This window comes from Microcebus murinus, chromosome 10 (assembly GCF_040939455.1).
Source record: "Microcebus murinus isolate Inina chromosome 10, M.murinus_Inina_mat1.0, whole genome shotgun sequence".
NCBI classification, from domain to species: Eukaryota; Metazoa; Chordata; class Mammalia; order Primates; family Cheirogaleidae; genus Microcebus; species Microcebus murinus.
This window is the reverse complement of record NC_134113.1, coordinates 7,341,619-7,366,272: the sequence shown is the minus strand read 5'-3', so window position 1 is coordinate 7,366,272 and position 24,654 is coordinate 7,341,619. Positions and strand designations below refer to the sequence as shown.

Sequence of the window (24,654 nt, the reverse complement as noted above, 5' to 3'; positions counted from 1 at the left end):
ATTCAGGCTGGTCTTTAACTCCTGAGCTCAAATGATCCGCCTGCCTTGGCCTCCCAGAGTGCTAGGATTACATCTTTCTATTTTTAGTAGAGACGGGGTCTCGCTCTTGCTCTGGCTGGTCTTGAACTCCTGACCTTGAGCGATCCTCCCACCTCAGCCTCCCAGAGTGCTAGGATTACAGGCATTGGCCACTCACTGCGCCTGGTCACGGAGTAAGCATTCTTAAAGACTCCTGTCTTTGGACATGTCAGCCCTCAGGAAGCAAGTATGTCAGCCAAAGCCACCTGCACTGTGTCCTCAGGAGACAGTCAGAATGTTTGTTTTATTCCTAAGCTTGCACACTGGAAAAATGCAGTGCCGACATGACGAGGTCTCAGCAGTGTGGTGGATTCAAGCGTGGGCTCAGCCACTAGCCAGCTGTATCACCTACTTGCTGTGTACCGGCTTCCTCCTCTGTAAAATGGGACAAACCAATACCCACATCTCAAGTCCACGGTGGGTGGAAGCACCTAGCACAGGTCAGGCCCAGTGAAGGTGCTCACTCAAAGCTGGCAGACTGGATATTCAGATACCTCCAGCTAGGCTGGCACATCTGGCAGTACCAGGGTGGCACTCAGCAAACCACCCACCAACCCCAACACTGTAGGGAGAGAGCCTTGGGGCCACAGACCCAGGCTATAGCCACGGTGAAACTAGAAGTGAGCACTTCCTGGTGCGGTCAGACACCTGCTGATGGCCAGAGGCCTCCAGAAGATCCCAGAATCTGAAGCCACCAGACCAGGCTTTGAGTCTTACTCTACCACCAACCACAAGGTGACCTTGGGCAGGTGATATTCTCTCTGGGCCCTTTCCCCATGTTTACAAACCAGTGGTGGGACCTTCTTCCCTGCTATTGTCACTTCTTATCCACAGGGCTTACAACCAAGCAAAGATGAGCAGAGTTAAGCTACAAGGGAGACAGACTGAGAAGCCTGGGGTCACTTTATGCTGGATGCACACCCAGCCCTGATTCAGGCACCATACAAATGCAGCAGGCAGAAACGAGTTTATTGCATTAGAAAAAACACCAAAGAAAATCAGCAAATACCTCTGTACTAGACAGTTATTAGTTTGACTTATGGGCATAATGGAATCTCAAAGGTACAAGATTTATTTCTGGGAGGGGGTGACGGTTTCATCCCTCCTCCTTCCTTGTCCCTTTAAACCAGTGGACCTCTATGGAGATGTCCCTGTGCAATACAAGTACCTGGCTCATTTCCTACCCTGCTTGCCTCTACACATCCAGATGGAGTTAGCTGGTCACAATGAGCATGCTCCCGAGGTTCTGGGAAAGAGGAATGTGAGGATGGGGTTCGGGGGTCCTAGCCTGAGCCTAGGCTTCCACAGTTGTGGGGCTTGCATGGGGGGAGGGAGAGCTTGCCTTCCTGCAGAGCTCTAGGAAGGCTGCTCACTGATCCCTCCACCTCTCCTCACAAACTCTAGGGCACCGGCATTGGCACAAATGGCTGCTGGGCATGAAGGGGGCTGTTCAAGGAACCAAGTGACTCAAATTCTGTCAGGAGAGCTGCTTATGCCAACTTCTTAGCATAGCCCTAGGTCTGAGGGGGACCGCTGGGAGGAACACAACCAGCTCAGCCTGGATCTGGGAGAGGAGAAAGAATAAAATGATGGAGGTGAGAGCACCGGGCAGAGAGGCTGCAGTAGGAGCCTGGAACAGAGGGAGGGCTGGGCCAGGAAGCTGGAGGAGGAAGAACACCAGTGGGAGGCAGAGTGCTGGCCTAGACCAACCTGCTGCCCTCCCAGAAGAAACCCAGCCTCTGAAACCCATTCTCCTTGGGCCCAGTTCTGCCAGCAGATCACCCTTATACAATAGTCCCTGGTAGTCTCTGCTCTAATTTGTCACTTCCATCCACACTGGCAAATCCATGGGTCTTGAGAAGAATTAAACTGTTCACTTATTTGGCCTCCAGTCTTAAAGAACTAAAATGTCCCTTGACAGTCTAGCTGGACATGCCGTAGTCAGGTCTCAGGCAAACACTAAGGCAGAATGACATCTTTTCCTCTAGCTGAGACCCTAATGATGCCATCTGCTATGGCTACTGGCAAAGATAGCAGGGGATAGGGCCAGAGATGAGCAGCAGCTTTTTGGAGAAGAAAGGCCCCTGCTGCAGGCCAGAGGCCCAGGAAGGAACAACCTAATTCAAGTCTGAGCAGTGGCAGGAGGGGCCCAAGGATGCCAGAGCTGAGTCTCAGGCATCTGGGAGCTCTGAGTCCCTTTCTCCAAATGCAATTCCCCCAAAACTAATGGGAGGCTCACATGAAGAAAGGGAATCTGAAAGCCTCTCTAGATCAGAGACTTCCAGACTGTTCCCTACCTATCAACTCCAAGCAGCAAGTCATTAGGAAAATGCCCACTCACGCCTAGTGCTTCCTTAAAGTCAGAATGACAACGGAAATAATGTGTACCTTCAAAACGCATTTTGGATAATGTACAAGTCTCCATCAGAAGCAATTCTAAATTTTCTTGCCACCTTGATTCTGCGTCATTTTTTCTACACCAGGGATATTTTCCTAGAGCAGGGAATCATGTCCCTTGGTCCCGAACTGAATACCACATCAGTCTGGTGGTGGTTATAGAGACTACACATAACCTACATCACTACTTGCAGACAAAGGCCTGGGTCTGTGCCACTCCAGCCCAGACCTCATCACTTATGATGCATCAGCTGTGCTGAGGGAGAGAGCCTCACGGGCAGGAAGGCAGGTTTCCCAAAACTGACGGCAAAGTACTGGCAATCCGCGCAGGTGGAAGGAGGAATGGCTTTATCCTGTTTTCTCTGGCCTGATACTTGCTATCACTCTCCTGAGGCTCTGGCTGCTCCAGCCCTGGCCTTGCTTGGGGCAGGGGAGGGACGGTGAGGATGGTTGTAGCTGAAGAGTTCACTGAGGTTGGCTTAGTCATCCTGAAACTGGTCCCATGTGCACCAAATCCTTTGGTTCATTTAATGCCAGAAAGTGACTGCTTCTAGGTCATGAATGTTATAAAACTCACCTGAGTCCCACAGGTGTTGGCAACTTGGGTAGAGCGTGAGTGTTCTCTGGAAGGAGGTTCTAGGTTGGGGCTCCCCCAAATTTTGCCTCTTGCTTTCTGCTTAAACAAACCCCCTCCCTTTCTCCAGTGTGGAAGACGCTTAGGAAACAGCGTCAAAAGTGAACTCACAGACAAGACAGCCTTAATAAATTAGTATAATACTATTAGAAGGGGTGGCATTTTGTTCTGTTTCTTAGCAGCATTGTCCTACATGCAGCCTGATGATCTCCTTCCCTGGGAAATTTAAAAAGCCGTCCCCTGGTTGTTAGCTCTGATGTAAAATTATAAAATAGAAATCTGGTAGGGTTTGTTTTGTTTAAAAAGGAAAAGCCCTGGTGAGGCAGGGCGGTCCCATGCAGTCCTGTTAGCTCTGGCCGTTGGGTCTGCCCACGGTGCTCCCTCCAGGAGGCTGGATCTGGATGGAGTCCAGGAGGGGCCGAAGCGCCTGTCCAAAGGGCCTGCAGGGAAACAGAGGCATGAGCAGGGCACACCCAACACTGCCAGGTAGGGAGAAGGGTGCACAGCGGTAGCTGTAGCTTCACCACACCAGGAGGAAGGACCCCATTACCTCATTTAATTTTCTCACCTGACTCACATATCAGTTTTCATACAGCGCAGCTCTGTTTCATTTTTCTTTCTTTCTTTTTTTTTTTTTTTTTGAGACAGAGTCTCGCTCTGTTGCCTGGGCTAGAGTGCCGAGTGCCGTAGCTTCAGCATAGCTCACAGCAACCTCAGACTCCTGGCCTCAGGCGATCCTCCTGCCTCAGCCTCCTGAGTAGCTGGGACTACAGGTGAGTGCTACCATGCCCAGCTAATTTTTTCTATATATTTTAAGTTGTCCAGCTAATTTCTTTCAATTTTTCAGTAGAGACGGGGGTCTCGTTCTTGCTCAGGCTGGTCTTGAACTCCTGAGCTCAAACGATCTGCCCGCCTTGGCCTCCCAGAGTGCTAAGATTACAGGTGTGAGCCACTGCACCTGGCCCATACAGTGCAGCTCTGAAACAGCCTGCTCTGCATTTTCACTCCTGTAGTTCCCTTCTCAGAGTCTCACATCGAGAGCCTGGTTAGCTGTGGTTTGAATAGGCTGGCTACACACAGGGAATTAGAGCGTTCAGGACTTTATGTACCTCTATCTTTGATTCTCATGAACAAGAAGATTAAAAATAAAGTTTAAGTGAGGAAACTGAGGCAAAATAAAATGATATGAAAAAGAAGATAAGGTCAGGCGTGAGGATGGCTCATAATTAGATTCTTTAGGAACTGAGATCTTCCAAGGAGTACAGAGAATATTCAGGAAAAATAAATGACAAATGCCAGGTTGGCAGAAGGTGTTAAAACCACTTTCTAAAGGGCTCCCAGTGTGTTCTCTCAGTAACTTAGCTGGAAAAAACACTGCAAATACCGGAGTTTGGAGACTTTCCAAGATTACTGCAACCTTAAGTTGCCCATAACACATCTCAATCAATGGCTTTTTTCTTCAGTGGATACTGCCATTTTTGAAAATCTTCCCTAAGTTCAAAGAGAATGAAATGCTCCAAAGTATAAACAGATGAAACTTAGAAATATCAACCCTAATTCATATAAGTCCAGGAAATCCACCCATCAAATAATAATAGTAAGAACATTCCAGCTACTCAAGTTTGCTTAGGGCCCCATAACCTGCATCCTTCTCGGTAGGGCTGTGGGGTTTAACAGCCCACCAAGGGCTAGGAGAGCAGTGCTGGGCTGGGGGACTGGTGCCCCTCACCTGCCTGACAGTCTTGTTTCCTGTGCAAGTTTTTCCTGAGAGGTTCCTACTCAGGTATGAAAAACAGCTCACCTTGCTGAGCTTGCTAAACCTGCTGGGAGCCTTGTTGATAGGGCCCTAGTTTAGGAGAAACTGAGTCAGAGTCTGCAAATGGACATGGTCCTGGCGTAGGCAGAGGCGGTCTGAATGCAATCAACAACAAAGGGAGGGAGGGGGATGAGATGGCTTTGCAGGTATGTGTGTCCTTTCAGGGGACACTGCCTGGATGGTGGCCCACAGGCCTTCCAAGGCTTGGTCCACATCAGGACAGAAGGGCTAGAGTGTTCTTGAAAGAAATGTCTATTGAGGGCTGACTGTGCAGCCAGGTATAGGGCAAGTAGAACATTGTCTCTGAGGGAGTCAAAGAGCCCATGGTGCAGTGGAAGACAGACAAAGGAACAGTTACAAAGCAAGCCCTCTTATTTTTTTTCTCTGATCCCCTCTCTGTTCATCTTCCTAACAAAGCATTTTTTTTTTTTATTTCGGCATATGATGGGGGTACAGATTTTAAGGTTTCAATAAATGCCCTTCCCCCCTCCCCCCACAAGTCTGAGTCTCCAGCATGACCATCCCCCAGACGGTGCACATCTCACTCATTATGTATGTATATACCCGCCCCCTGCCCCCCTGCCCAATACCCTATTACTGTAGTACCTATGTGTCCACTTAGGTGCTGCTCATTGAATACCAGTTTGCTGGTGAGTACCCTAACAAAGCATTTTAACCAGGTGCGTCTGGGGAGTGGCATGCTTCATGCACAATGGAAAGACAGATGCCAGGATTTTGTACAGATACAAAGCCAGTATCAGGTGGGTTTCTAAGTTCTGCCATTGCACTTAGGCCAGAGTTGAGCTGCTCTAACCTTGAGGAAGGTGGAGATAAGACAGGTGCGTGTCAGTGGGCGGAGACAATGGTGGCCGCCTGTGCTAGAGCCCATGGTCAGGGCAGGCCCACCTGCCTGGGAGGGCAGATATGCGCCAGAGGAGGGGCACTGACTGTGAATGGGGATCTTCAAGGTTGGCCAAGGCAGGGGCAGGGACAGAGGCCACACTTACGTGGAGAGAACCTCGGAGGGCAGGTCAGTGATGTAAGAAGGGATCTTCCGCCCAGTCAGGAACTGCGCCACTTCGTTGCTAAAGGTGTTACAGTTGTGTTCAAAGAGGTTGTAGGCCTCACCTCTGTGCATCGAGAGAAAAATTTGGAGAACAGAGATGAGAGAGCCAGCAAGCACCTCTGTGGAATAACTCAAACCGGCAGTGGCATGGTGAGCACTGGTGAATGTGAGGACTGATTTTCCCCTCTCACAGGCCAAAAGGACTGCTGCTCAGCCACTCTGGACCATTGACAACTGACCATTTAGGGAAGGATGAAATGAATATATATGGCTGTAGTTTTTTTTTTTTTTTTTTTTTTTTTTTGAGACAAAGTCTTGCTTTGTTGCCCAGGCTAGAGTGAGTGCCGTGGCGTCAGCCTAGCTCACAGCAACCTCACACTCCTGGGCTCAAGCAATCCTGCTGCCTCAGCCTCCCAAGTAGCTAGGACTACAGGCATGCACCACCATGCCCGGCTAATTTTTTCTATATATATATTAATATTAGTTGGTCAACTAATTTCTTTCTATTTATAGTAGAGATGGGGTCTCGCTCTTGCTCAGGCTGGTTTCGAACTCCTGACCTCGAGCAATCCACCCGCCTCAGCCTCCCAGAGTGCTAGGATTACAGGCGTGAGCCACCGCGCCCAGCCCATGGCTGTACAGTTTTAGGAGAATCTTTCTATTCACAAAACCAGAACTCTAGGGTTAGAGTTTAACCCTTACTGAAATTGACTAAAGCCATTTTAAGAGAAAATATACTCAAATTTGTATTTCATCCCAACCTCTCTGTAAACTCTGTTTTGTTTGTTTGACTTTTTTCAAGAGATGGGGTCTTGCTCCATCGTCCACGATAGAGTGCAGTGGCATGACTGTAGCTCACTGTAACCTCTAACTCCTGGCCTCAAGCAATCCTCCTGCCTCAGCCTCTAGAGATGCTGAGACTGCAGGTGTGAGCCGCCATGCAAACCCTGCTTTTGATGTTCAGGACAAAGCACTCGGCCGGTAGAGGTTGAGAATAGCATTTGCTGATTTTCATCAGAAGGAACAAATAGCCCCTCTTTCCTCTAAGTTTCAGCAGAAAGTGTGTTGGATGGAATATATGCTTCACACAAGTTAGAGCTTTTTGTAGCATAACTGCCTTTTCTTCATACTCATTGAGCAAAAACTGCTCCAGGCCTTCTGCTGAGTGCTCCAGGGGATATGACATGGTGGCTGCCCTTCAGGAGCTGATTATCTAGTAGGGGAGACAGATACAACTAACCACCACCCCTGTCTCCACTCACCGGAACAGAGACTCCCCCAGGGAGGACAGGTACTCCAGAAAGATTTCTTCTGTGACTTCTGTGCTCCCCACATCGACTACAGAGTCTGGGGGCCCAAGCAATGTCCCTCCCTAAAAGAGCCAACCCAAAGAAAGTCATTAAATCACCATCTCCAGTGAATTTTTTTGTGTGGCTTCCCATAGAAGACCACAAATGCTCTGTTCCAACAACTTCCTTTTTAACTTTCAGAGCACCCTGGGCAGATAAAGAGTGTTATTTCCTGTTTGAATCAAGGCTGCAACAGCTTAAAGCTTCCTGGTCACTTCCTTGTGCCACGTGCTGGTGGCATGGCTAAGAAGTCAGGTTTCTTGCTCTGGTGGGGGCTCTGGGAAGCTGACTCTCTTGCACATCTAACTCCTTATGCCGCCCACTCATTTAGTTGATTAAAAAGACAGAAACCCAGAATCTGAAGTTTCCTTTTGTCCCCAACATGCCTGATCATGAGGACAGAACAGGACAACTAGAAATGACTCATTCTTAACAGCCTAACTCTCCATGCCTATATTCATAAAGTATGCAGGCAGTTTTTCTTGGGACACACTTGATATCCCTTGTAACAATGGGAGAATGTGAAGCACCATGAGAAATCTGGCAGGCTGGCAGACATTTCTATAATTCAATTTTTTTTTTTTTTTTTGAGACAGAGTCTCGCTTTGTTGCCCATGCTAGAGTGAGTGCCGTGGCGTCAGCCTAGCTCACAGCAACCTCAAACTCTTGGGCTCAAGCAATCCTACTGCCTCAGCCTCCCAAGTAGCTGGGACTACAGGCATCCGCCACCATGCCCGGCTAATTTTATATACATACATATATATCTATTAGTTGGTCAATTAATTTCTTTCTATTTATAGTAGAGACAAGGTCTTGCTCTTACTCAGGCTGGTTTCGAACACCTGACCTTGAGCAATCCGCCTGTCTCAGCCTCCCAGCGTGCTAGGATTATAGGCGTAAGCCACCGCACCTGGCCTAATTCAATTCTTTTTGATCTGTGAGCCTAATCCAGTGATGTGACAGGGCAAGGGAGTTAACAGCCACTGAAGGGGCAACAGGGAACCCTCAGCCCCAGGGCTAACAGACTGCCACTGGAGACAAAAGGAGAGACTGAGGCTGAGCAGGGAAACCAGCCAATGGGGAAGCAACAGAGGCTAGTTCTGGGGAGGGAGAACACTGCAGAGCAGAGCTCCCTGGAAAGAGCATTGATTAATAGCTATTGAGCACCTGCTATGTGGTTGACATTGTGCTAGGTGCTGGGGAAAGCATGGTGAGCAAGTCAGAGAATAACTTTCTCAGAGTTGTAAGAAACTAAAGGATCACTATTCGATCTCCTATTATTCATTCTCACAGTAAACATGTATTCAGAACTTACTGTGTGCCATGTTTTATGCTAGGCACTGGGGGTATGCTGTGGACAAAACAGATGAGATTCTTGCCCTCATGGCAAATCTAGTAGGGAAGGCAGATAAAAAAATCCCATAAACCAGTGTATAATTACTAGCTGCAAAATAAGTAGTGCTAGAAAAATACAGGATTCCAACAGTCTGAGGGGACAGGGAGACTTGCCTGAGAAAGCGACACTGAGCTCAAATCTGAAGGAGGGAGAGGCATAAGCAAGCGAAGGGTCAGGAAGGTGTGCTGATGTCAGAGTACAGGTCTGAAGGTTTGTTCAAGGGGCGAGAAGAAAGCAGGGGTGGGGAGACTGGCCAGAGAGGGAGGCAGAGACCCAGTGGGATACGGCCTGGAGGCCATGCTGAGCTTTCTGGTTTTCATTCCTAAAGCACTGGGGAGAGTTCTGGATGAAGAGGGTGATCAGACTGATCTGAGTGCTCAGATTTTCACTTTGAAAAGATCACTTTGCCTCCTGCATGGAGAGCTGGCTGAGGAAGCACACACAAACACAGAGACCAGCAGGCTACTGCCGCGGTTCAGGCTGCAGTGAGGGTGGCCTGGACTAAGGTGAAAGCCCTGGAAACATGGAAGGGATGAAGAGAGAGAGACTAATTTAAGATACATTTACAAGGTAGAACTGATTGGGCTCAACGAAGAATTTGTTATAGGAGATGGGGTAGGGGCCAGTGAGAGGAAGAAATCAAGAATGACTTCCCATCTATGAGGTCAAATGAACAGCTGCTTGGTCTTTGCTTGAGCACCTACTGTGATAACCCTCAGACAGCTCCGATAGAGATTTTTTTGGAAAAGCCATAGCTTTTTTAGAGTTGGAGTGCTGAGTTCTAGTCCTGGTGACAGTTATTGGCCATTTAACTCTGGGCAGCTCCCTTTGCCTCTCAGAGCCCTCGTCATTCAGTTTAATATCAGCTGAGTTCCTACCATGGGCCAGGCTGGTGGCGGGAAGACTAGGACACAGTCTCAGCTCACAAGGAGCTTAGACACCATTCCCTGTGGTGACTGAGAGAGAGCTCATTTCACTCTAACATGCTCAGTGTGAGACATGGGGACCCACAGGTGCCATGGGAACAGAGAGGAGGGCAACTGGCTGGGGTGTCTAGGAAAGGCCTTCTTGAGCACAGTCTTCAGGCAGCTGTGAGGAACTATGTCACAGGCCCCCACGCATGTGGCTAGAAGCCGGACGTACGTACACATTAGAAGCAAAGCCCCTGGTCTACTGCAGGACAGGGTGTGGGGAAAGACACTCACCGGGGGACAGCTGGAGATACCGCCACTGCCGAAGAAGAACTCATCCTTGTGCACAACTATGGAGGTGTGCCTGTCACACGGAGAGACACAATGAGCCAGAAGACTTAAAACTTATCTTAGAAAAAGTAAATACCACACTGAAATGAGAATAATTTCTGCCCAAGGATATGACTGTGGTGATCAGCCTTACAAAACTAACAAAACAAAGGTATGAGTACAACAAACACTACAGATAAGAGGTTCTCTATCTTGGCACTACTGACGTATGGGGCTTCATTGTTCTTTGTTGTAGGGGGCTGTGCCGTGCCTCTAATTACTCAATGCCAGTAGCACCCTCCCCCCAGTTGTGACAACCAAAAATGTCTCCAGACACTGCCAAATGCCCCAGGATGGGAGGGCAAAATAACCCCTGGTGGAGAACCACTGCTTCAGGACTTGAAGATTTATGGCACAGATGGGTGGGTTTCAAGCTGGAAGCAACAGACTGGAACCCGAATGCATAGGGTGCTGCTTTGTTTCACAAACCAGTTAATGTCAGGAGTCCCACACAACTTACCAGATGCCTTCCAGTTGTTTCCCTGTGGAGAAAAGAAGAGATTTAGCCAGTTGGGAGTAGACTTAGTGGCCCCTCAGCCTGAGTAAATTCAGAACATCACTCAAATATTCAGAATATATAAATTCAGAATATCACCCAGGATAACCGGTTATAAATCTCTTGGGGGGCTTTCTAGGAATGCAATTCTCCTCCAATCAGGTCCTTAGGTCATGATAAGAGTGTGTTGTATTGAGTGAGTTGAAAAGTACTCAGAATCCTTTATCAAAATGCAAGATCAAAACCACTGGCCTAAAGGTACCCCAATTTTAAGACTGCTCTTTCCCTTTGGGGTCAATTCAACTTTGCCTTTTTAATTTCTCTATCTCATCTATAGAAGGCTATGGTAAAACACTAAATGTCACCTACTTCTTCACTGAGGCAAAATCCTTCAGAAAATGATAGAACAAAACTTTGCAAATGTCATCCATTTAAACAGTCAATGCACATTTATTCTATACCTCTATATGCCAGAAATGATGTTGGGTGTGGAAATGCAAATAAGAACAGATCACTGTCCTGCTTTTAAAGAGCTCAAAATCAAATGGAAAGGTACACAAATAATTAACTAAAACACAATGTTGATAAGTTCTGTAATGGTGGTAAAAATGAGGTGCTCTATGTAATGAAGAACTACCTTCGTGAGCTTCTATTCAACCAATGACGGGTGGGGGCAGGGATGGACATTTCTGCCAGAGAGAACAGGATATGCAAATGCACAGCTGTGAAAAGACGATGTCCTATGGGGCAGAGTGAAGGGTGCAGCGATGGTGACAGAGAAAGAGCAGCTGGCAGGCATGGACTGAGAGGCTGTTAGGCTGGAGAATGCCTTGATCAGATCCACATTTGTACAAGATAACTATAGCCGTGGTCTAGCAGATGAATTGGAGAGAAGAGAGTCGAGAGAGCAGGCTGGAGGGAGGAGGTCATTGCAACGGTTCACAGGAGACACTATATAGCAGTGCTGGGAAGGCAGAGGAAGGGCAGTGAGAGATGCATCACTCATCGTTTCACATCACTGATTTACTGACTAGTAACTACTGCTTTTGCTGTTTGCCCTGAGACTTTCTAAAGGATGAAACCATCAGCACTGTGTGGAAGGAGAGGTGGAGGATAGAACTTCTCCTTTGGGGTGTGTTACACCATTTCCTCTCCTAGGTAAATTATAGGATTTCAAATAAATAGCTTGCCCTTTAAGAAGCCTTTTAAATGATATGACATCAACCTAATTTTCTTCTTTGGAAGAGACAGAAGGAGCCATGGCCCTTCCATGACAACCTACTGATAGCTCAGCATGGCGTTCTTAGAGGGGGTTAAGAGTATGAGACAGCTTTTCCACTTGCTAGTGCTGGGTCTTGGGTGAGCTTACCCCACCCCGCTAAGCCTCAGTTTTCAACGTAGAGTTCTCGACCAGTAATGATAATATATAGAAAGCATCATAGTATGTAGTATGCAGAAATTTGATACATGGAGGCTACTATTAAGTATAATGACCTCCTTGGGGAAAAAGGGTAAAGACTTCCAAAAGATAAAATAAATTCTGCTCAGGATTGGTGGGTAAGATCTAAGAACAGATTTCAGCATCCAGCAGGTTAATATGAAATGCTGTATCTGTTTTATATATAAACATTTCATTCTTTGCTGTTAGTGTTGCCAGGCTAAATGGAGTAACAAAGGGAAATGAAATGTAGCAGAATTCTTCGGCTTCTCTTCCACGGCAGAGGTGAGTCTGCTTTTAGAGATCTGCTGCTCTGGCCCACAAGACCACAAATGGATGGAGGGATTCTGGCCTGGCGTTTCTGGGGTAGCTCCTAGAGCATGTGGGGCACGCTCTACCCTTATCCAAACTTGGCTGAAATTTCAGAGGTTGATCAAAACTAGACAGGAACCCTAGGGGACTAATTATCCATTTAGGACAAGCATCTTCAAATGGTGGGCTCTACTAGGCTATAAAATAAACTGAATTGGATTCTTTTTTTTTTGAGACAGAGTCTCGCTTTGTTGTCCAGGCTACAGCGAGTGCTGTGGCATCAGCCTAGCTCACAGCAACCTCAAACTCCTGGGCTTACAAGATCCTATTGCCTCAGCCTCCCGAGTAGCTGGGCCTACAGGCATGCGCCACCATGCCCGGCTAATTTTTTCTATATGTATTAGTTGGCCAATTAATTTCTTTCTATTTATAGTAGAGACAGTGTCTCGCTCTTGCTTAGGCTGGTTTCAAACTCCTGACCTCGATCAATCCGCCTGCCTCGGCCTCTTAGAGTGCTAGAATTACAGGCGTGAGCTACTGCACCTGGCCTTAACATTGTAAATAAGGCTGATCTGCTCTTCTGGACAGCTATTGTCTAAATGGCAGCAAGTTGTTTATTTCCTTGAAGACATGTAGTGATTCAGTGAAACTAGACAGATTATGAATACTTACTTTCTTTTGCCTGTTCCTTTCAAATGAAGCTTTTCTCATTCACTTTGGGAGGAACACTTCACTCACAATGAGGAAGTATAGTATAGTCAATAAGAACATGGGTTCTGGTGTAGACAGTATGGGTCTGAATCCTACTAGTTTATTTATATAAAAGAATATTTTAATTCTTGTCCTTAGAAACTATAAAGACTATACAAGATTTAGGCTGGGCGTAAGCAGCTCACACCTATAATCCTAGCACTTTGGGAGGCAAAGGAAAGAGGGTTGCTTGAGGCCAGGAATTCGAGACCAACCTGGGCAGCATAGCAAGACTCTGTCTCTATGAGAAAAACAAAATTTAGCTAGGCATGGTGGCGCATGCCTGTAGTCCCATCTCCTTGACAGGCTGAGGTGGGAAGATTGCTTGAGCCCAGGAATTAGAAGCTTCAGTGAGCTATGATTGTGCCCCTGCACTCCAGCCTAGATGACAGAGTGAGATCCTGTCTCTATTAACCCCCCCCCCCAAAAAAAAAAACAGACTATACATGCCTTGGTGATTTGGAAATGAGGCTGTGAGACTCTACTAAACAATGGCCAAAGAAGAATCATCCATTCTACACTTCTTTTTTGCCTGGTCCCTCAGAAATATAACGTTACCAGCTATTATTGGTTTTGTTTGTTGCCTCATGTTATTTTCATCCATGTATTCACCATAGTCTACTTTCCCTTCCACAGAAATTTGAGACCCTTTTTCACATGCTCATATGCTACATCTCTGTGGCCTGACTGGAATACATTCTGTGCCATGTTGTCTTTTGACTGACGTTACCCATTTGATATACTTCTCTGTCCCCTGAATGCCACATTTGTTGCTAGAGAAAATATTGGGACTGGAATTTTTTCCTTCCACCTGTCTCATGATGGGGTCCCTGACCCACTCGCCCAAGTAACTGCACATGATTCAGGGATCTTTCAAGAATGAAACTGCTAGCTATGTTGGACTCATGTCTTACAAACTGATGAAGTACCTGTAATACAGGTCTTCAAAACACTGCTTCTATTTTCTTTTTTCATGATCTATTGTTTAGATTCTTCCTGATGCTCTAACGCATAGCCTGCTGTACTCATTAAATCAGTGAGCTAATTTTTTTTTTTTTTTTTGAGACAGAGTCTCACTTTGTTGCCCAGGCTAGAGTGAGTGCCGTGGTATCAGCTTAGCTCACAGCAACCTCAAACTCCTGGGCTCAAGCGATCCTACTGCCTCAGCCTCCTAAGTAGCTGAGACTACAGGCATGCGCCACTATGCCCGGCTAATTTTTTGTATATATATTTTTAGTTGGTTGATTAATTTCTATTTTTGGTAGAGACGGGGTCTCGCTCAGGCTGGTTTTAAACTCCTGACCTCAAGCAATCCGCCCACCTTGGCCTCCCAGAGTGCTAGGATTACAGGCGTGAGCCACCGTGCCCGGCCATCAGTGAGCTAATGTTTATTGAAGGACTACTATATGCTAGGTGCTATTCTTGGCACTAGGGAGACATCAGTAAACAAGGAGACAAAAAATCTTCATGATACTTACCAGGTGGGGGGAGGTGAACATCAATAATAATAATAATAACAATAACATGTTAGCAGTAGTGAGTGACATAGGACAAGTAAGAACAGAGTAAAGGAGTTGGGAGTTTCAGGTATGGTCAGGATGGGTCCCTCTAAGAAGGTGACATTTGAACAAAGATTTGAAGGAGGCAAGGAAGGGAGTCATGTGGAGGTGGGACATGCCGTGTATCTGAAAGAATGTAAGGAGGCCAGTGTGGCTAGAATAGGTGGGAGAGGGAGAAAAGTAGGAGATGAGCAGAGGTAATGGAACACCAGATCATCGAGAACCTTGCAGAGATTGAGAACACTAAGCCTGACCTGTCCAATATAGTATACACTGACCACATGTGGCCATTTATTTATTTATTTTTGTTTTAAGATAAGGCCTATCAGCTGAACATGTGGCCATTTAAATTAAACATTAAATAAAAGCACAAATTCCATCCCTCAGTTGCACTAATCACATTTCAAGTACTCAACAGCCACATGTGACTAGCAGTTATTTATTGGACACTGCAGATTAAGAATGTTTCCATCACTGCAGTAAGTTCTATGCTGTTTAAACCCTAGTTTCCTATTCCATGAAAAAAGGCATAGAGGCCAGGCCTGGTGGCTTAATCCTACCCTCTGGGAGGCTGAGGTGGGCGGATTGCTCGAGGTCAGGAGTTCGAAACCAGCCTGAGCAAGAGTGAGACCCCCATCTCTACTATAAATAGAAATAAATTAATTGGCCAACTAATATATATAGAAAAAATTAGCCAGGCATGGTAGCACATGCCTGTAGTCCCAGCTACTCGGGAGGCTGAGGCAGGAGGATCGCTTGAGCCCAGGAGTTTGAGGTTGCTGTGAGCTAGGCTGACGCCACGGCACTCACTCTAGCCTGGGCAACAAAGTGAAACTCTGTCTCAACAACAAAAAAAGGCATAGTAATAGTGCCTGCCTCATAATATCTCCAGGATTAAAACAGATGCACATGAACTATGCCTAGCACAGAGCCTGCCACATAATACATGCCCAATAAAGACTAACTCATTTCTTTTAGGCTTTATAATTTGAAAGTTTTATAGCTGCTCTCATAGTATCTTGGGATTGAAACTATGTCCTTTCTTTCCAGTTACACTATAATTGCCTCAAAGACAAGGACAGTTTCTTATGCATCTGTGTAACTCCAGCACCTAACAAAGCACCTAGACCAGGGATGCTACATGAACATCTGTCCAGATGAGCTGTTCTGTTTAGTTAGCTCTGTTGGTTGACACACAGTGCTATTGAGGGCAAGGTTCTTAACCCCAATCTGGGCCACCATGGCAGACTGTACTCCCGGGTTGCTGTCCTCTCAGATGCCCACACTCAATGACCCAAGAGAACAGCTGGCAGGTACAGATGTATCAGCTCAAACCCAGTACTACTTAAATGAAGGATTTTTGGAGAAGGGCCTTAGTTATTTTACATCCTGTCAGTTATTTTATACCTGAATAACCAACTCAAAAGTTGTAGGGTACGACCTTACTTTATTCTCCTTTATATTCCCTGCACTGATTGCTAAATTTACCTATAAGCTAGACATGACACTTCCTCCCTATGCAACTGAATTACGGTCTCATCCATCCATAGAGTGGTGATAGGGACTATAAAAAAAAAGATTATCTTATTAATTCTTTCATTTATTCATTTATCTACCAAACACTTGGAGCCAACAATAACACTTAACATGGATTGAGGGAATTTATATTAAATAAACATTAAATAAAATAAACATTAAAAAGTTTATTTAATGTTTACAGTTATCCTGTTATCCTTTTTTTTTTTTTTTTTTTTTGAGAGAGAGTTTCTCACTCTGTTGCCTGGGCTACAGCATAGTGGTGTTATCATAGCTCACTGCAATCTCAAACTCCTGGGCTCAAGTGATCCTCCTGCCTCAGCATCCCAAGCAGCTGAGACTACAGGTGTGTGCCACCACACCCGGCCCATAGTTATCCTTATGTTCACAACATCTTTAAGTGGTAGGGTAGGGCAAATATTTATTAATGTCATTTTATAAACAGGTAAATAACTATGCAAAGTTGCACAGTGTTTGTCCAGTATGAAAACAAGACAAAGCAAGATATGAAGATGAACTTGTTGGAGAAGCTTAGGTGGAAATGTGAGGTTTGCTGCATTGTAAGGAGGAAAAGAACAATGGCCACAGTTTTAATGACAGGCATTGGAAAGTGAGACTGGACTGATTTTTAAATTTCTTTGGCTAGACAAGGATGGGAGCAGAAGGTGGTAGTCTGAGATTGAATTAGGGCACAAGGCCATTTTGGGACATGAATTAGGCTCAATGGATATTAGCACACTATAGAAGCAGATTATTTTCCCACTGGGATTTCCTCAGCAAGCTGGAGAGTGGGTGGGTCAGATGACTGCATGTCTCTAAGCTTGTTGGCACATCTAATGCATTCATTTTGTGGCTTATGAAGTATGAACATGAAAAATAAATGGAAGACATGAATATCAGCCCTGTTTTTATCATAAATTACAGAGACTGTAGGGTGAGGTCTGCATTAGTCAGCCTTCCAATGAATGTAAGAGTAAAGTGAGTATATAGAAACCAAGGAGGGTGCTTGCTTCGGCAGCACATATACTAAAATTGGAACAACACAGAAAGGATTAGCATGGCCTCTGCACATGGATGACACAAAAAGAAAAATAATTAAAAGAAGCCAAGGAGAAAACATTTCATCTATCACATCAATTAAAATGGATGGAGCTTGTGCATATAGACATATATGCTAGTTATAGGATATGCTCAAGATCAGCATCTGGTATACTGCTAGTGCTAAATAAATAAGCATAAAGTGGATGATGGTGATGGAGTTCCAAGGGCAGGGTTCTGTGCAGGCAGCATTTTGTCCCAGACAACAGGGAGGGAAATGAACTGCATTAGCTCATTGGTATAAATCAAATGTAGCCCCGGCTCACCTCACAGATTCCTCCCCCTCCCCTAGTGATAAAGTGTTTTTATTTTTATTTTATTTTTGAGACAGAGTCTCACTTTGTTGCCCAGGCTAGAGTGAGTGCTGTGGCATTAGTCTGGCTCACAGCAACCTCAATCTCCGGGGCTCAGTGATCCTACTGCCTTAGCCTCCCGAGTAGCTGGGACTACAGGCATGCGCCACCATGCCCCGCTAATTTTTTGTATATATATTTTTAGTTGGTCAATTAATTTCTTTCTATTTTTGGTAGAGACGGGGTCTCGCTCAGGCTGGTTTCGAACTCCTGACCTTGAGCAATCCGCCCGCCTCGGCCTCCCAGAGTGCTAGGATTACAGGCGTGAGCCACCACGCCCGGCCGATAAAGTGTTTTTAATTGGCAGTTTACCAGCAATATGAAACACTTAACTTAAAAAATAAGCTATTCTTCTCTGCTACCACTAGATAAACCTTGAATCTGGGTGGGAAAAGGTAAAAGGAAACATCTGTATAAAACAGTGGACCTCTGTAGCCAATACTGTAAAAAATGCCTATTGGGGCTGGGCATGGTGGCTCACACCTGTAATCCTAGCACTCTGGAGGCCGAGGTAGGAGGATTGCTTGAGATCAGGAGTTCGAGACCAGCCTGAGCAAGCGTGGGACCCGTCTTGAGACTCCGTCTCTACTAAAAATAGAAAAAATTAGCTGGGCATGCTGGCATATGCCTGTAGTTGCAGCTACTCGGGAGGCTGAGGTAGAAGGACTGCTTGAGCCCAGGAGTTTGAGGTTACTGTGAGTTAGGCTGACACCACAGCACTCTAGCCCAGGCAACCGAATAAGACTCTGTCTCAAAAAAAAAAAAAAAAAAAAGAAGTAGACTATGGGGATACAATGGAACAACCAAGAGTTCTTGCCCTCATGGAGCTCCCAGTCCCCCTGGAGGCGGGGTGTTTGTGGACACAGATGAGAAAACAACAATTATAAAACAGAAGGATGAATACTATTAAACGTGAGTACAGGATTTTATCAGCACATATTAGAGACATGTGACCAAGATTTTGGGCGTGGGGATCAGGGAAAGCTTCCTCAAGGAAGTGACATTTTAGTTGCAACTTCAAGGATGAGTAGAAGTTAGCTAGGCCAAGAGATGGGGAGAGAAAGTATCTCTGGCAGGGGCACAGCAGGTGATAAGCCTAGACGTAAAAGAGAGGACTGAAGGCCTTCCATCTGTTCAGGTGCAAGCCAGCCCTTCTCCACTGCACGTCTGCAAGGGAATTAAGCCCTAATGCCCTACGGTACCTATTGGGATAACTGATCCAACAGTCACTCAAATCATTTTCCATAGGGCTTAATTCTCTCGTCAAACCTGGTGGAGAAGGGCTGGTGTGTTAAGCTTGAGGTGGAGACAGGTGAGGTTGGAGAGAATTAGCAGGAACAGGATCATGAACGGCCACATTGGAAGCCACATTCCTTTTCATTTTGCCATAAAGAAATTGCATGATTACTAAACTAATTCATTACATGGGATGTTCACAAAATGAACAGTAAAAATTTAAAGCACAATAGATGGCATTAAAACATTGAAAAACAAAAAACCCTCTCTCAGATATGAATAAATATCTGTTTACAAAATGAACAGTAAAAATTTAAAGCACAATAGATGGCATTAAAACATTGAAAAACAAAAAACCCTCTCTCAGATGTGAATAAATTCTACTCAATCTTTGAGCTTGAGTTCAAGTGTCAATCATTCCATTAATCGACACTTCCTGAGCATCTGCTCCAACTGGCCACTGGGGAGGCACAAGAGCATGAGACAGAGCCCCTTCCTCAATCCAGGAGCCCTTCAGGCTCTTCCTGGAGCCTCTCTGACCTGTCCAGCCCACCATGGCCTCTCATTTCAGGGCCTAAAACAGTTGCTGCACCACTCACTCATTGTGGCATCTAATCATAATATCTTTTATATTGTTATCTAGTGTTATATGTATACATACATTATTTTAAGGGAAATAATATTCTTAGGAAAACTCCTGAAGGACATAGTTCGTGTCTTTTATGTCATTACTATTTGAACTACAGAATTAAGCACAGAACTGAGTATAGAGTAAAATCTCAAATATTCTTTAGAGCTCATTCTGCCAAGAAATATATGTGTTCTATGTCCCCAAGTCTTTTTTTTTTTTTTTTTTTTTTGAGACAGAGTCTCGCTTTGTTACCCAGGCTAGAGTGAGTGCCGTGGCGTCAGCCTAGCTCACAGCAACCTCAAACTCCTGGGCTCGAGTGATCCTTCTGCCTCAGCCTCCCGGGTAGCTGGGACTACAGGCATGCGCCACCATGCCCGGCTAATTTTATATATATATATCAGTTGGCCAATTAATTTCTTTCTATTTATAGTAGAGACGGGGTCTCGCTCAGGCTGGTTTTGAACTCCTGACCTTGAGCAATCCGCCCGCCTCGGCCTCCCAAGAGCTAGGATTACAGGCGTGAGCCACAGCGCCTGGCCTCCAAGTCTTTAAACTGAGAACAGTTTTGAAATGAGCTTGTAAAAAAAAATAAATATGATGCATGCCCACAAAACTTAAGATCAGAAAATAATAAATAAATTGTACCTTTTACCAAAATTAAAAAAACTCACACACCTCTGCATTTACTTCTATGTACTTTGGCACAAAAAGAGGTCAAGAAATTTAAGGAGCAGCCAAAATTATCAAGAGGAGGAACTGAAGGACAATTATAATAACTAATTATCTTGGGCAAATGGTGACTATGGGGAAAAAAAGGTGCAATTAGGCTGTTTGCTCAATTAGAATGCTAAAGATAATTTTGGGAGATTTTCATGGTGAGTGAAGAATTGTAGAACAGGAACACCTTCATGAGAGGCAATTCTAGGAGACTGAAAACACAATATGGTAAAACCATGGAGTCTACATCATTTTGGGGGTAAGGGGAATTATCTTGGGCTTTATCTAGTCCAACCCTGAACTGCAACAGAACTAGATGAGGCCTCACAATGGAGAACTGACATAATGGAAGCACGAGAGGGTATTGCTAATGAAGACAAACAAATTTAGTTTGGGAAAATGAAAGCCAAGAGGGTGATCATAAATCTGGAAGATTATGAAGGGCACACGTACATTGCTTTTGGTATTTTTTTGGTATTTTTTTTTGAGACAGAGTCTCGCTTTGTTGCCCAGGCTAGAGTGAGTGCTGTGGCATCAGCCTAGCTCACAGCAACCTCACACTCCTGGGCTCAAGCAATCCTGCTGCCTCAGCCTCCCAAGTAGCTAGGACTACAGGCATGCGCCACCATGCTCAGCATTTTTTTTTTTTTTTTTGAGACAGAGTCTTGCTTTGTTACCCAGGCTATAGTGAGTGCCCTGGCATCAGCTTAGCTCACAGCAACCTCAAACTCCTGGGCTCAAGTGATCCTCCTGCCTCAGCCTTCTGAGTAGCTGGGACTACAGGCATGTGCCACCATGCCCGGCTGATTTTTTCTATATATATTAGTTGTCCAATTAATGTCTTTCTATTTATAGTAGAGATGGGGTCTCGCTCTTGCTCAGGCTGGTTTTGAACTCCTGACCTCGAGCAATCCATCCGCCTCGGCCTCCCAGAGTGCTAGGATTACATGCGTGAGCCACCACACCCAGCCAACAAATGGATTTTTTAAGGGTTCAAATATATTTAGGAATGGGCAATCAACATATGGCTACTAACACAACTGGGACATATCCAACTTTTAAGGTTAGGGGTGTCTGAATGGGATGAACCAGTAAGGCAATGCCTGTTTTCCATAAATTTTCAGCTCTAGAAAGTAATAACAACTCACTTTGCTAACTCTTCATTATTTTTATAAAAGGTAAAAGGTATAAAAGCAATACAGGAAAAAGAGGTAAATAAGAGAGAAGTAGATTAGCAGACAAGATGATGTCCTTGGAAACATCATTCCAATCTAATATGCCAAATGGGTGATATTCTCATGTTCAGCTGAGCCCTTCTAGGGTTTTACATCTACTTAAAAGGGGAGAAAGCAGGTCTGAGACTTCACCTTCAGTTATGGCACTTTCCGTTTCACCCACTATATGCCACAACAGCCTTTCAGTTTCAGTACCAGGCTGGGCTCCTTCCTGCCTGAGGGCCTTGGCAGGTTGATCCCTCTGCTACCAGGAACAATGTAACTCCCTCACTACCCTCCTGTGGCTACTTCTTCCTCATCCTGAAGTCCCAGCTTAAAAGTTACTATCCCTGATACTCTTATTTAAAGTAGGTCTCTCTTGTTATTTTCTATCTCAGCACCCAGTTTGCTTCCTGCACAGTAGGGCACTAACATGATTTCTAACCATTTTTATTTGCTGATGTATTTATTTATATTTAATGTCTCCCCCATTAGATAGCTCTATAGATGGCAAAGAACATCTTTATTCATTATATCATCCTCAGCTTACACTCTGACTAGCACATTATAGACAATATCTGCTGAATGAATGAAGCAATGATCCCTACGTCCACTTTCAGTTCAACATAATAATTATTAGGTAATAGAACAAAAATACCCAGTATAAAGGGGGAGGCTTTTATTTAAGAAATACCTAAGTGACTCCTCACCATGATCAAGCTAATCAAATGGCTCCATTCCAAGAAGCTTAGTTAGAACTTGACTGATGTAACCTATTAATGAGTAACACCTTCCTCAATGACTTTGTAAGTTTTACTTTTAGATTTGCCTTACTCATTTTAACAACTAGGCCCAAACTTCTGTCCAATACAGGTTGGCCACATAAGAATTATCTGAGAAGCTTATTAAAAATATATATTTTTTGGACCAAAAATCTAGGAGGTTCTGATGTAGTATTTGTTTTTTATTTATATATATATGTTTTTCTTCTTCTTTTTTGTAATTCAGAATATTATAGGGGTACAAACATTTTGGTTACATAAATTGCTTTTGTACCATTCAAGTCAAAGTTCTAAGTGTGCCCATCCCCAAGACAGCATGCATTGTATCCACTAGGTATGAATTTACCCATCCCTTCCTCCCCCCCTCCCACCTGCCTGACACCCTAATGAATGTTACTTCCATATGTGCACATAGGTGTTGACTGATTAGTTCCAATTTAATGGTGAGTACATGTGGTGTTTGTTTTTCCATTCTTGTGATACTTCACTTAGAAGAATGGTCTCCAGTTCCATACAGGTTAATACAAGAGGTATTAGTTCACCATTTTTTTTAATGGCTGAATAGTACCCCATGGTATACATATACCACATTTTGTTGATCCACTCATGTATTGATGGGCACTTGGGTTGTTTCCACATCTTTGCAATTGTGAATTGTGCTGCTATAAACATTCAACTGATTTAGTATTTTCAAAGTAAGGCTCTAGAATCCATTTAACTAAACCTTTTCTTATTTTGAATAGATAATATGTGTATGTAGTACACAGTTCAGAAAGTAAGAAGTTTACAGCAAAGTTGTCTACTCTTGTCCTCATGGGTCTACTCTTGTCCTCCTGGCATCAAGTTCCCCTTTCTACAGGCTAGCACTATTACCAATTTCTTGTGTATCCTTCCGGATAATTATTTGCCAAAGCAAACACATAATACCCCTTGTTTAAATGCATACTTTCATGCTTAAAGAACTATTTTAACCTTATTTTTTCTAATCCCATTTAACAATTGTTATGTTGGAAATGAAGGTATCTCTATTTTTAACAAGCACCCTAGATGATTCTGATGTGAAGCCAAATATAGAAATCACTCACTGGCCAGAGCTGAAAGATTAGGTTCAATTCACTATGCATATTAGAAACTCAAGGACACTGAAAAGATGCCTTCAAAAGTATCCTTACTATTTCATCTCTGCCCCTTTGTCTCACTGAGATGAACTAAATCATTTTCCAATATCGCCACAGAAGCCAGTAAAAACTAGCCATTCAAATGGATGTTGTCAAAGCTGTTCATTTTTCTATTCCTGGAACCCTTTCCTGCCCATTGTTACCAGAAATCACAAACCTGACAATTCCTACGTTACACAAGTATTTGGGTTGCAGTGAGCACTCTTTACTCAATGAGGGCTGATTTTTCTCTCCTGGCATTTAAGTGGTTTAATGGAGCACAACCGAAATACTTCCGTTACTAATCCTCACTGACACAACAGCATCCAACCCTCCCCCAGAATTGCTTTCTTACCATATGGGCAAAAGCAATTAACTTAGAAACTGTTGAAAGAAGACGCACTGTCAGGCCCAACTTGGTGAATTCTGTAGTTCCGGCTCCTGTTTACCTGACTTGACCTCCACCTGGGGACGAAGGCTCGGCCCCTGTGCAGCTCTACCTCTACCTCCCCACCTATCCTCGGGACAGCAGGAGTTTCTTTTTGACGTGGAGGGAAGGTTCTCCGGGGGCCACCCATAATCTCGGAGAATCCCCTCGGGCAGTGTCTCTTCCACCACGAGGGGCACCGCGCTGCAGCCATCCTCACCTCCCCTGCACCGCGCAAGGCGTAGAGTGCCGAGCTCCCCACGCGAGGCAGGGAACCCGCCAGGATCCCGGGCTGTTCACCCCCCACCCCAGCTGAAGGGGCTCTGGAGGGCTCGGGGGCTCGGCCTCTGAGAGCCTGGCAGGGGGAGGGCGTGCCTCCTTCATCCCTTCTCCCTGGATCCAAATGCGAAGCGAGGAAAGGGGTCCCAAACCTCAGAGCCCTCTCTCCTCCGCTCGGGCTCGTCTTCCATCCCCGGGGCCGTGTCTCTCCCTGACGGTGGCCCGAGTCCCCCACCTCGGCACGCTCCCGCCCTCCTTCCCGTCTGACCCCGTCCCCCTCACCCAGCATGATGGGGCTGAGCCGCCGGGCCAGGCCCTTGGACAGGTCGTACACGTAGAGCTTCACCGGGTAGAGGTTCGGCGGCTCCATTGGGACTCGTGGCGGCGGCGGCCACGACGGCCCTCGGGCACCCGGCAGCGGCTAGGACCTTCCCGTACCCGCCGGGGGTGGGGAGCGGGGGAGCGGAGGGAGCGGGGGGACCGAGCCCGGGCCCGGCCTGAGGGGCGGGGGAGAGGCCGCCCTGCGCTGCTCGCGCCCCCGCACCTGCTACCGGCAACGACTACTGTGAGGTGACAGAGAGGGGACAGGGAGGGTCCGCACAGAAGAGAGGGCGGGGGCGGCGACGCACTTT

The 24,654-nt window shown here is 45.6% G+C and overlaps 1 protein-coding gene, 1 non-coding gene and 1 pseudogene across 2 annotated transcripts; 1 reads left to right on the top strand and 2 right to left on the bottom strand.

Annotated features, from left to right (window-relative positions):
- Positions 1-1,026: 1,026 nt before the first annotated feature.
- Positions 1,027-24,636, bottom strand: DESI1 (desumoylating isopeptidase 1). The gene is made up of 6 exons (XM_020287797.2): positions 24,305-24,636; positions 10,498-10,519; positions 9,942-10,011; positions 7,254-7,363; positions 5,933-6,055; positions 1,027-3,549 (listed from the first exon to the last, which is right to left on the bottom strand). The coding sequence occupies exons 1-6, from the start codon at positions 24,390-24,392 to the stop codon at positions 3,456-3,458; spliced, it is 507 nt and encodes a 168-aa protein (XP_020143386.1). The 5' UTR covers positions 24,393-24,636; the 3' UTR covers positions 1,027-3,455.
- LOC142873304 (single-stranded DNA-binding protein, mitochondrial pseudogene) lies at positions 10,529-23,894 on the bottom strand (annotated as a pseudogene).
- On the top strand, positions 17,131-17,237 carry LOC142873553 (U6 spliceosomal RNA). The gene has a single exon (XR_012921566.1). It is a non-coding gene; the product is annotated as a U6 spliceosomal RNA (small nuclear RNA).
- Positions 24,637-24,654: the final 18 nt, after the last annotated feature.

Bases quoted from the DNA above. Each gene is read 5' to 3' on its own strand.
- DESI1 (XM_020287797.2), bottom strand. From the start codon at position 24,392: ATGGAGCCGCCGAACCTCTACCCGGTGAAGCTCTACGTGTACGACCTG. The intron at 10,012-10,497 runs GTAAGTTGTGTG...TCCGTGTGACAG, and splicing joins AAACAACTGGAAGGCATCTG to GCACACCTCCATAGTTGTGC. The intron at 6,056-7,253 runs GTGAGTGGAGAC...CTCGATGCACAG, and splicing joins CTGGGGGAGTCTCTGTTCCG to AGGTGAGGCCTACAACCTCT.